Consider the following 13,008-nt stretch of genomic DNA (forward strand, 5'->3'; position numbering starts at 1 on the left):
AATAATTTTAATCATACCTCTTTTGATGTCTTGCAATCTCTCAAAATATGTATAGTTAAAATTATATTTAAAAACTTATAATTGAAGGGTATTTTGACCATTTATTTATTAACATATATTTTCAATTTAATCTTTAAGGGTGTGTTTGAATTTCAATTAACAAAAATTGATTAACAAAATGTGATGTTGTTTGGATAATATTTTCTAAAATTGATTTTGATAATTAAAAATATTTGGATAATCTTGCAGAATCAAGATGGGGGGAAATGAAAAATATTCAAATTGTGAGAATTAATTTTTAAATAGAGAAAAGATAGCTTTTTTAAAATAGAGTTTCACAAGCCAAATGAATTTTTGTAAATTAAGGGTATTTGGATAAGTTCTTGCAAAACTATGAGTTTAGTCCCACCACTGGTTCTCAATGAGCATCCCAACAGGTCCTAGTTTCTTTAATGTAATTTCGAAATGTTTCAATAAAGTAGGGTCATATATTGAAATTGTCCCCAGAAAAATATACCGTGGTCGCTGGTCGGTGGGGGCCTTTTTCATATTCCGTATTCCTTTCTCGTCAAATCTTCAATCATCAAGTCAAATTCTAAATTCAAAATATGATCAAAGGAGCCAAACGATCTTTTTGGTTCAGGTAATCTATTGATACATTATGCAGCCCACAAAAAGGTTTAAATTATGGCCTCCTGAATTCTCTGCAACTCGTCCTCTTTTCTTCAACCCCACAATCCCCACCTTCCCCACATTCTGTCACGACAACTTCTTTATCAAGAGTCCTGGTGTGGTGGCGTTGTCGCCGGAGATGGAAGATTCTGTTCGATTGGTGGAGGCGATCATCGGTTATAGTTTCAGGAGGAAGACGCTTCTGGAAGAAGCCCTCACCCATTCTTCCTTCTCGGACAGTTTCAACTATGAAAGGCTCGAGTTCATCGGCGACGCTGTTTTGGGTCTCGCCACCAGCAACCACCTCTTCCGCGTTTATGCCGACCTAGACCCTGGTAAACTCTCTCTTCTCCGCGCGGCTAACGTTAGCACTGAGAGGCTCGCTCGTGTCGCCCTTCGTAAAGGCCTCATTCGCTTTCTGCGACACAATGCTCCTTCTCTTCTTGACAAGGTTTTCTTTCGTTTTTTTCCCCCGACTTTTTACTATTTTCAGATTAGCTTTGTTGACATGCATGACAAGTCACAAATTTTGAACTTACTCTCATAAGTCAATCACTGAAGTATAGGCAGTCAATCACTGAATGTGCTTACTTATTTTATTGCTATTAATTTTTGATGAGTCGATACATTGCAAATTTTGAAAAGTGATTCGTAAAGAATCAAAATGTGTCTTTCTTAATCCTGCTTTCAGACTAACTCTATAGACATGTGTGGATGGTTAGAAATTTTGAACTTGCTCATAAATCTCAATGACCACTGTACAAGGAGGTCGCGTAAATTGTATCTTTGCTCGGACTATGCCTTCATTTTATCTTTACGCTTTGATTTTGTTTCTGTTCAGACTATGTCTATCTATCATTTTATCTTTGCTCGGAATATGCGTTGCTTGTTAAGCATTTTTTGGAATGAAAATTGAGATCTAATATATTAATAGAAAAGGAACAAGATACAAAACATGAGGAGTTAATGCCTTTCAAGTCGAGGGGGTGGATGATAAAAGGCACCAAAAGAATGATTACAGAGCATTCCTATTCTAATGATATCTCTAAATGGTCAGACCAGACATTACAAGAGAAAGACAAAAAAAAAAAAAAAAAAAAAGTCCATTCCCTCATTATGAACCTTCTTGCTTCATTAAGAATATCCTGCCTGAAGAGGATGCGAAGGAGAGACGTCCCTACTTTAAAAGACTATACAAATGTGTACAATTAAGGACCACCTCAATATTCTTGAATCCACTTGTCCAACAATGGTTAAGTCCATGACAACGAGCCTTTAGAACAGCAGCTTCACTCCGAGAATCCCAATGTTTATTAAAAAAAATAAAGTTCCCAAGAAAGGTCATTTCTTCTAATAACAGCAGCACTGATAGGAATCCCTTCTGAGGTGCATGTACCAGTGACTTCAAGCTTGATAGCATTGTTGTATCTATTAAGGTCCACCTTAGGATAAGAGTTGTTGTTTCCCTGCAGATTAGAAAAAACAAGCATTCTTGCATCCTGTATTGCCTTGTACGGAGTGATTTCAGCATCATTGCAAAGATTATTATCCTCATTATTAAAGAGATGGTTGCATCTTGCCACCCAAATATCCCAGCATATAGAAGAGAACAGAATTTTCCACAATATTTGCCTTGCATGATAACCACCAGCTTCATTGACTAGGTTCCAACCAATCCATTGTGAAACATTTCCACTATTGAATTTGTCCCAGCAGTTCCTGGAGACCAACTGTTTTCATCTTGTCTCAGCCTTCAGACAGGTTCTGAACAAATGGAGTTCATCCTCCATGCTTGTGCAGCCTTGTGAACAGCTATTAGAGTCCAGAAGGCCCCTTTGATGTATGATGTTTGCAGTATGAACAACTCCGTGTTCCATTAACCATAGAAGATATTTCATCTTTTCAGGGACCTGTAATTGCCAGATGCTTTTCCATTTGAAATTTGCTACACTTGGTGTACCTGCAATTAAAACAGAGTAGGCAGATCTAATAGAGAAATTTCTGTCAGAAGAGTGTTTCCACTTGTTAAACATTTTGAACATACTCAAATCAATGACTACAGTAGCAAATTGTATCTTTGCTCTTTTCTTGCATGTGTCTTATTTTCAAAGTGTCACAGTAGAATTGGTTCCGTTGTATTATGCTTAGTTTTTGATATTTATGAAGGTAAGAGAGTTTGCGGAGGTTGTGAGTGAAGAAGATGGTCTTGTTACCTATGGTGGATCAGTGAAAGCTCCAAAGGTTCTTGCTGATGTTGTAGAGTCCATTGCTGCCGCTGTTTATGTAGATCTTGATTATGACATTCACCTATTTTGGGGGGTGAGTAAGAGCATGTTTATTTTTGTGACAGTGAATTGTTTTTGCAGCTAATTTCGTGAAAAAGAAAATGAATTGGAATTTGGGATACGTGTTTTCAGAACATATTTAGATAGATTTAGATTTAGATTTGAAGCACGCAAGCTTTTGACTGATATCTTCTCCTCAATATTCTTGCCTTTTTGTTTCATTTTGTTTTATGTAAATTATGTTGAAGCTGAATCTATTATTATAATGATGATGATGATGATGATGATGATTTTTAGGATAAATTGGTCCATTGGCCGAAAAAAAAAATCTTATGCCCAAAAAATATGACCAAATTTTGAGAATTTGGGAGTGAGGTTGGTTCACATTGATATATAAGGGTTTATCATTGACATATAAAGGATTTATCATTAATATATAAGTATTTTATCATTGAAAATTTAAAAATTTATAAGAGATTTGTTATTGATATATGACGATACATCATTAAAAAATATAATAAACCAGCCATAATATAAAATATAATAAATGTTGGGCTGTTTGTTTGGTTTGGTCCTATAACATTGGTTACATTTGCAAAAGCCTCTAATTTTTATTATATTCTTAATTCTTAATGAATATTGATTCCATAAAAAACCTATTTAAGTATTGGAAGTGTGAAATTGGATATGCATTTGAAGGTCATTGTTATAAAGTGCAGTTAATATTTCTTATGTACTTGGCATGATTGTAAGCAGATATTTAGAGGTGTTCTGGAGCCATTAGTGACACCAAATGATCTCAAGGAACGACCACAACCTGTGACTATGCTTTTTGAGTTATGTCAGAAGCAGGGTAAAGAAATTCTTATAAAGCATTGGAAGAAGGGCAGAAAAATTCACGCCAGCGTTTATGTAGATGGAAAGTCTGTTGCTACAGCGGTGTCTGACCAAAAAAACATTGCAAGGCTTAATGCTGCCAAGGCAGCACTGCCTCTCTTAGCCAATTCAGATCCTGCCAATACTGGTGTGAGCTTGTGCACTGATATTGATGGCCCTTTTGAGATCAAAAGCGCAAAGCAAAAGTTACATGAGATTTGTGGAAAGTTGAAGTGGCCTGAACCAGTATACTGGTAAGATCTGCTATAATGCATTGATATCCCAAGAATAATGTTCATGTAAAAATTGGATGCAATTTCTCCATATAACTTGGTATTGCCTTTTGGTTTTCTCTGGCCGCCAAATTTTAAAGGAAAACACAATTTTTGGTTTTTATACTTTCATCAGATTTTGTTTTTAGTCTTTGTAGTTTTTTATAGTGTTTCAATCCCTATAGTTTTAGGAAGATTGGGTGACTTTTGTTGCGCAAGTCCTTATAGTTTTCATTTTTTAAGTGGTTTTAGTTCTAAAAATACTGAAAAAAACTATAGAGATTAAAAGCAAAACCCGAGGAAACTATAGGGACCAAAAATTATGTTTTTCCAATTTTAAATGATGGTGGGAATATATGAGAACCAGGAACTACAGGATTTGGATCCTTTCAGGTTACTTGATTTGTCATGTTTGGAAGAGGAATTTGCAGAGGAAAGCAATAGCATTAAAAGTGACATAAAAGGATCCAAATCTGGGCACACATGAAGGTATTATTCTTTTTGTGCACGCAAATGGAACAACGCTTTCTTGACTGTAGGTTTCAATCTCAAGCATTCGTACAATCTACAGACTTATAGTTTTGTTCTCCTCCTATTTAATTGACAATTTCTTCATGATCATGCTTCTAGAATTTTACTCATCCTCCCCAGTATAGGTATTACAACTCACAAACTGGATAGCAGATCGAGTTTAACATTTGTAATTCCCAGGATCAATGGCTTTAAGTTGGGATCCTTCCCTCCTGCCATAGCCAAGGTCATAGGGATTGTTAAAGGACTAGAATTATGCTAGTTTCATCGTCTGAAAACATTGAAGTTTTCTATGATTGCATGGAGGCAATAAATCTTATCACCAGATTCCAACACCAGCACCACCCTTACAAAGACATTATTCAGCATCCTATCAATTTGCTGAACAGGGATTGGAATGTGTCCATCAATTTTATGTTCAGAGAAGCGAACTCCCTCGCTGATCTTTTAACTAGATTTGGTCATACTTTAGTTAATGAATTTTGTATCTTTGATCATAAGCCATCTTTCCTAGAAGATGGAGCATGATAAAAGAATTAGTTTTAGTTTGTCTTTGTAGCTTCCTTGTTCAGAGTATTAAAAAAAAAAAGTATTCTTTAATAATATGTTTGGAGTTGGTGCGTGATTTAGGGATGACTTAGGGATGTTGAAGGCTTGAAGTATAATTCCATGTGTTGGCTTCAATGTTGTTCTTTCACCTTTCCTCGAAGATGCTTATGTCAATTTTCCTGGTAAACTAGTTTCACCTTCTTGTTCCTTGCTCTGGTTTACAGCATTGAGAATGATAGTGGTCCTCCACATGACAAGAAATTCGTCTGCTCGGTTCGGATAGTGACTGAGGAAGGTATCCTCTGCATGGTGGGAGAAGAGAAGTCAAGAAGGAAGGAGGCAGATAACTCTGCTGCTTCCTTGATGATACGGGCCTTAGAAATTGCTGAATTCAAGTTCTCCTGACCTTGTTTCTTACAAAGTTGTCAATAATTGTTCAGAGAGTCATCCATCTTCTATGTTGTATAGTTATAAATGGTGGAACTGTCCATGTGCTTTCTGTGAAGAGAAATTCTTGCATAGATTAAGCGCTTCTCCTATCCCTGCTTTATCCAATAAAAAAATGCCATGCATATGATTGTAAATATAAATTGATTCTGCCATTGATTAATTTGTCTCTCTAGTATCATCTATAGCAGAATTAATTTTATGTTTATAATCATATAACAGGGCATGTTTTTATTGGATAAAGCATAGGTGATGTGGCCCGCCTAGTCCATGCGAGAATTTTTCTTCTGTGAAACCATCAAGTGGCTGTTAAAATCCTTGGATTCCTTGGCTCAGGATTCCTTCATGCAGCTACATGGTTCAGTGGAAGAGAGATAGATCAACTGATAAAGTGGTGGGATTTGCTCTAACTTATGAATCTTACTACACCTTTTGCCGGCCCATGCAGCTACTGTAGAGGAGTTATGCCCAACTGCTGTAATGATTACTTGATATTAAAATTACTTGACTTTGTAGTGCATAAACAACAATTAGCAAGATAATGCGTCAATCTTATTCTTTTCCTATATTCCTGGCGGATTATTTGTTGAAGAGCGGTTAAGAATACCATTTAATTTAATTTTTTATTTTAATTAAAAGTGATTTATGTTTTTTTTTGGTTATATTAGCAGTTTATTTGTTGAAAAGGGCAATTGTGATGATAAACAATAAATAACTCAATACGTTCAAAGGAGTGTAAATACTTTACTACATGTTTTATGCTTTACAGTGGATCGTAACGGAGAAAAGCAAAAAATACATATGTTGTCTTGCATTTTTGCATTTGCATATTCTAGGTCTGTCCAGTATGTGAACGATTCCATATCTTCTTCAATTTGGTCGATCATTTTGGAAATTCAAATGAAGCCACTGAATTTGTAGGAAGTACGACAGTCATACGAAGGCGAGGATTCTGAAGAAGACCCACTTGTGGTACAACCTACACATTTGAGGCAAAAGAACATGTGTGAGATTAGAGGATGACTTTGGAATGAGCATTTCACACCAAGTAGGTGATCCTTGCTTATTCTATGGAGTCTAAGACATGATTCGGATGCATGTTCTGTAAATATTACTAGTGATTATGGAGTTAATGATTTACAACCGGAGCCATTTTGTGGCCTAAAATTTAAGAAAAGAACCACAATGCTGAAGAACTGTGGATAGCGCGTGGCTCGTTGATTATTTCATTTCTTTATTTCCAAATGTTTATGATTTACTTATAAATGAAAGATGAAACACTATTTAAAATAACATAAGCTATACCTTATTGGGATTATTAAAGGAATTCTCATCCTTGACATTGGCAGATGTGAGCAATGTAACAGTTGATCCAGAAAGATTCGCACTCGAGTCCAAGCCGTCAATTGTAATACCAAGAGTCGCCATCTTGTCATCAGAGTTGACAACCTAAAGAAATATTTGGGATTTCAAATGAGAATGACCTATTTAGTGTTCGATTAACTCAAGCATGATGGGTTATCCGTGCATTACATTACCTTGATCCTCAAATAACTCTTTTTGTTCTCTTGATTTTCCCAAACAATTGCCGATGCGACAATCGATGCTAGGGCCTCAAGTCTTGAGTTAATATATATAGCACCACTTAATCGTGAGAAGAGTCGTTGTAACCAGTAGCTCGGAATTCCATAACTCCGGTATGAGTCAAATATAATAGCGCCTGGTATCCACCTATATATCCGCACAAAATCACGTGATCTCAATCTTGTATTATACAAATACATGAATATACAAGAAAGCTCAAAAAGAAAAATAACTGAACACATTACTTCTTGTCATTTATATTTACAAAAAATGGTGCATAGCAGACCATTCCCACAACATTGCTGCATCGTGGCGAGAAAGGACATTCGTCAGCATGTGAGGATTATGTAAGCTATAAACCGGCTAAATAATATCATTAAGAAAATTTGACAATCAAGAGAGCAATGAACCTGTTCTTTTCCATTCCCATAAGGAACGCGGCTTCACCCAAGGCAGACAAGAGGGTTCCAAATCTAGCATCTTCTTGCCAAACAGCATACTCACTTACAAATGCTTTTGGACCGGCACGATTCAAAGAATCAAGTTTGTTATACATTGAGAAGATACCCCTAATGCTTGTGTAAACCTGGAAATCAAACAAATCCACCAGATGATCTAATGGAGCAGTGATTGCATCATAGTTCGAGATTATTTGAACATCCAGGTAGTAATGCTTTATGGCATTATAGAACATAAGATAGTTTCCTTGGTAGTTATAAATCCCACAGTCCTCATTTCCAATGGCAATGTATCGTAGATCGAAGGATTCAAGGTGTCCCAAAGATGCCCTTATCTTCCCCCACTTTGATATGAGAGGACCTCTTGCAAACTCAATCCCATCTAGAGCTTCCCGTAAACATTAATGCAAAACAAAATCAACCAACAAGAAAAGGACTAAGGATTAATTTAAGAACATCATATGAAGCTGTGAAGGCTAAATTATACTTGTACGAAAGGCCATATGTTAGTTGTATTGATTTCTTCATGGCGGTTAATGCCAGCGTTAAATACCCATACTGGTAAGGCATTGAGGTCTTCTGTGAACTGCTCGAATATAAAAATTATAACAATAGATTGATATGTGTGTGTGTGTGAACAAGGCTAAGTCAATAAAGGGAAGAATAATCGAAAAGCACGTAGTTGAAGAAACTCCAAAAATCCAAAGCCACCATCAATCCAATAGCCCTATATATCATTAAAGTGACCTGGCCTCTTCTCCCACGGTCCGATTGTATCCTTCCACCTATATGCATTTCTCAAATGATCCCCTTCAACATAAGTGCCACCTAAAACAATTGAATGGCGGACTAATGAATTTTAAGGAGGTCACATTGGACAATCATTGTAAAGAAGCCTCTTAATTTACACCATACTACATATGCCTCCCCGGGAATCAAAGAAATTTCGATTTTAAGTACGCAACCATTTGATAAAGGTCCTTTCAAAATCCATGTCCCTGATGGAAAAAATGGAAAGTAATCATAGTCAGACTAGGTGAGAGAAAATGCTAAATGAAAACAAAAGCTCTTCAAGTGTATTTTAGGTTAAGAGGACGAGGGAAAAAAGGTGGCCCCACTTCTATCGATATGTGTTCCATAGAGGTGGGGCATCCCTTCACCTCTAGAAGATCTAATTACTAGAGTAAAAGTCTCCCTTTCATGTGGTTAGAGTTATCATTTCAAATATTAGATACATTGTATGTGTCCATAGGCATCGTTGAGACTCCAAATCTCTCCTTTTTGAGGAGTTGTAATTTGGAGTCTTGAATTATAGTTAGAACTTGTGGCTTCGAGAACCGTCTCAATTCTTCTCCATTTCGCAACATGTTTTGCAAAAGCGCTGCATACACATGCAATATATCCATTATACTTGGTATGTATGATACTCAAAGTGTATTAAATATAATAAGAGACACGCTAATTAATCTAGGGGAAAGTATCTCTGATGAATAACCTGATGTTAGATTATGCTAATTCTTGACCATTTTCTCCCATGAATGAAACTTTTAGATCAATTGACCTTGATGAATGGGAAAAGAAGGCCACTCTGTATTTCTTCCCTTGCTCAATATTCTATAAAGGAAAATGATTATTCACATTGGAGTTAAAATACTGCAATCATATAATAATATATGACCAGAAGTTAAGAATTTATATCTATATCATGCCCCAAAAACTAGGGTTAGAGAGACTAACTCCTTGAGGGCATTTATCGGGAGAATGACAGAGGATATGCAATTTCACAACAACCTTATTACGAGGAAAGCGAGAAGCAAGTTTAGTTGTCATGCATATATTTGATTCATCCCCAATAATCATCCATGGAAAAATACTTGAAGGAACCATTACACCCTCGGCTTCAAAAACTTGACACATTAATTTAAATTCATGTTTAATTATCTAAATATGATATTTAGAGAACAATATTCTTAGTGAGGAATCCAAGTTTTATAATCACCTCCATTGTTTACAAGTTCTACCCAAAGCCCTCCAGACCCAGCATGATTGATCTCCTATAAAAACAAATGGTTAACGATCAGCATGATACATAAACACACAAGAAAACATACAAACCCTAGTGTTGCACTACATATTCACCTCAAAAAATGAACCAAAAAATGTTCAGGAATGGGCCTACCAGATTGAACATCTACATGCAGTATTGCGTTGAGGGCACCACATTGAGAAGAAATGGCTAATAACATGAGAAAAAGAGCACAAGCTTTGTACGGTGTCATTTTTATGAATTATTGAACATGAAGGTTTCTATTTCTTTTGACTTGTGCTCACAAGTTTATATAACATTGGCCTAGAACTAAGTATAGACTTATTATTGTTAAGAGACGAGTTAACCAAGATATGGTTTGCATGCATTTATGCCTAAGAGGTATGATCTTATGTGTCCACTAGCTATTCCCAACACACATATCCAAGATCATGTCAGCTTTGGTATTTTAGGCAATGAGCCTCCTGGACCTAATTTGAGCATTGACAACAAATTCAAACCAAATTTTTTTAGTTCAAATAGATTTCTGTTAGCATGGATGACTTTAGAATAGCTACGTAGCTTAAATCTATGATCTTGAGAAACTTCTTTGGTATCTCTAAGACATTGGGAAGGAAATTATATCTTAGAACCTCATAATTTTGATAACCTTGTGAGACTTTGGGTTTGTGAGTTCGTATTTTTCCTTGGGCATGTAAAAACAATTATTCATGCACTACTTATTTTTTTACCTCTATATACTTTATTATATTGAGCAACCTGTTATACTTTCTTTGAAATCAATTCACTTATATATTCCTGTTATTATCTCCATCTTTCTTATTTAAAACTATTGGTACGTAGTTCTTGTACATTAAAAATAAATCATAACATGTTTCACTATAATCCAATCATAGCATGAACACGAAATTGTAAACTCTAAAGTCCCGATTCAAACCAGGCTTTACCATCTCCAATTACCCAATCAATTAGCACAAACACAATAATATCAAAGTAATAGCCCTTTATTTGTTTTCAAATTATAGGATTCTGACTTCTTAAAACATATATTCAAATAAGAGGGCTAGTGGAAGCGCATATACAGTCAAAAGACTCAAAAAGCCATAACTTCTCAACCCTGAAAATGGGCCATGTGCCGCGGCATGTGGCAAAAAGCCACATGCCTAACTTTTTTGTGTCATGTGCTGCAGTGTGAGATGCCATGCACTGCGGTGCATCAGTATGAATTTTCTGTTGTCATTTGACAGCAAAAATGATGAACTTTTAGAGTACGCTGTTTTCACATTCGACATCCAATTGGAGTGATTCAAGTGTCTACATAAAGCCTACAACATACACTAGCTAATAGAATAAATTTGGACTCAATCTGACAGTTTGATCTAACATTGGACACCCAGTTATAAAAGTTACTTTTTTTTTTCAAAAACTTACACTCTAAGTACTCAATTCTTATTTCTTGTCCCATTTGACCACTTAGGGCCTTGAACCAAGTCTAAAAGGACTATATACACTTGACTAACACCACTTATCACATATATCACATTAATAGCCCAATTTGGTCTCTCAATGCCATATTACACAATTATGGACTCATATGAGGATTACACATATACAACACATATTCACTTATACAACTAGACTTGTTCTACTTTCAACTCTCTGACTCTTACAAATAAGGCTCCACCTCACCATATGGTTGGGAATTACATTGTACTCAACTCTTCTAAATGAGGCTTTGCCTCACCATTTGTGTCAAGTTCTCACATATTACACAATTCACAATCAATGCACAATCAACATATATATACACAAGTGGAACAAGTTACAACACAACATATACTTGCTTGTTTCACATTTAGGCCTACCCACGTACCCTCTATTGGATCACCCTCGGCATAATACAATGCCATATATAGATATATATACAAGCAAGATTCACAACACAATTCACTTTGTCATATTCACATACATCTATGCACCTTAGTTGATAACTTAACCCTATAAATAACTCTATACATTCATTTCATTCAAATGTTCAGTTGATAGTAATTTTGCTATATATGAAAGTGGTGAAAAGCGGTGATTGTAGTGGTAAAAGAGGTGAATTGATTCATATTGTTGTGATTTGAAATGAAATATGTGTATATGTTATGTTTACTTGTATAATATGTTATACTTTTATATAGTTGCATGTGATAGTCGATAATAGAGAGTTATTCTGTTAATGAGATTTTTATCTCACCTCATAGTTACATTTTTACAAGATAGAGCAGTGATCAGGGTAAGGGAAAAGAGTCTGGATTGGCATAGTGGTGCCGTTGTCATGGAAAGCTTTGAGTTTGTGTAATGAATTGAACTTTTAATGGGTAATGTGTATATAAGTTGCCATAAGGTTGCATGCATATTTTGAATGCTTAAAGTCTTGAATTTTATGTAAATCTTAGCCCATATGTGTGAATATTTGGTGAAATGAGTATTATGGGCTAAAATTTAGTTATGTATATGTTGTAAATATGTATAGTGGTGAATTTGTGATGATTATGTGGTGAGAAAGGCTAAGTGGGCCAAATTGTGCCAAGTTGTACAAATTTATGTTTTATGAAAATGGGCTATTGAGTGGCCAAATTGTGATATACATGTGTATTTGCTATATAATTTGGCTAATTAGGGGTGTTAGATCCTTTTGGACTTGATTTAAGTCCTAGAATGGTCTAATAAGATTAAGGGATCGATTTGAGTGCTTGGGTGCTTAAAATTTTTAGAAAAAGAGAATTTTTACACCCAGGTATCTAAATGATTGTTGGATTGTGTCTAAACCTATCTTATTAATTAACTTATGAGATAAACTACATATAGGCACTTGAATCACTTTGATTGAATATTGTATGTGAAAACAACGCACACTAGAGGTTCATCATTTTTATTATCAAATGACAGTAGTAAATTTAGACTTGTGCACCGCGACACATGACATAAAGGATATTAGGGCATATGGTGAGCCATATGCCACAATGCAGGTTGCGTGGCCCATAACCTGACTTGATTTTGTAGTTTTTAAAGCATGTAATAGTTTACATGAATGCATATAGGTTATTTCCATTACACATTGTTCAAATGTGATATGATTTTGATGGTTTTGTAAAACGAGTCTTGAGCCCAAGCTTTTCAAAGAAAGTGTTTGATTACTGTTTGGTGTTTTTAGTGTGTTGAATTAGTTAGCCCCTCCTAATATTGAGTGAATATTGGTAGAGGTTACATAAATCATGTGTAGTTATGCATGGCAAGTT

General features: G+C 35.5%; 1 protein-coding gene and 1 pseudogene across 5 annotated transcripts; one reads left to right on the forward strand and one right to left on the reverse strand.

Annotated features, from left to right (window-relative positions):
• The first annotated feature begins 571 nt into the window (after window positions 1–571).
• LOC129317152 (ribonuclease 3-like protein 2) lies at window positions 572–6,200 on the forward strand. Of its 5 annotated transcripts, none has more exons than XM_054961515.1 (5): window positions 572–1,123; window positions 2,839–2,991; window positions 3,714–4,087; window positions 4,482–4,594; window positions 5,410–5,547. In XM_054961515.1, the coding sequence occupies exons 1-4, from the start codon at window positions 662–664 to the stop codon at window positions 4,564–4,566; spliced, it is 1,074 nt and encodes a 357-aa protein (XP_054817490.1). In that variant the 5' UTR covers window positions 572–661; the 3' UTR covers window positions 4,567–4,594; window positions 5,410–5,547. The 5 variants fall into 5 exon arrangements, 4 of the variants coding, with proteins under 4 accessions (XP_054817490.1, XP_054817488.1, XP_054817491.1 ...); XM_054961513.1 differs by having other exon boundaries at window positions 4,499–4,594; XR_008594953.1 differs by having other exon boundaries at window positions 573–1,123; window positions 4,207–4,594; window positions 5,410–5,444.
• Window positions 6,201–6,341: 141 nt separating this feature from the next.
• Window positions 6,342–9,953, reverse strand: LOC129317513 (alpha-L-arabinofuranosidase 1-like; annotated as a pseudogene).
• Window positions 9,954–13,008: the final 3,055 nt, after the last annotated feature.

This window comes from Prosopis cineraria, unplaced genomic scaffold (genome assembly GCF_029017545.1).
Source record: "Prosopis cineraria cultivar Desert tree isolate PC_DT_omini unplaced genomic scaffold, ASM2901754v1 PC8, whole genome shotgun sequence".
NCBI lineage: Eukaryota > Viridiplantae > Streptophyta > Magnoliopsida > Fabales > Fabaceae > Prosopis > Prosopis cineraria.

What these genes read in the sequence shown, in the direction of transcription:
- LOC129317152 (XM_054961512.1), top strand. Translation starts at nt 662, where the DNA reads ATGCAGCCCACAAAAAGGTTTAAATTATGGCCTCCTGAATTCTCTGCA. An exon ending in ACATTCACCTATTTTGGGGG is followed by an intron (nt 2,992 to 3,713) that starts GTGAGTAAGAGC and finishes GATTGTAAGCAG; the next exon opens with ATATTTAGAGGTGTTCTGGA. An exon ending in TGGCCTGAACCAGTATACTG is followed by an intron (nt 4,088 to 5,409) that starts GTAAGATCTGCT and finishes TCTGGTTTACAG; the next exon opens with CATTGAGAATGATAGTGGTC.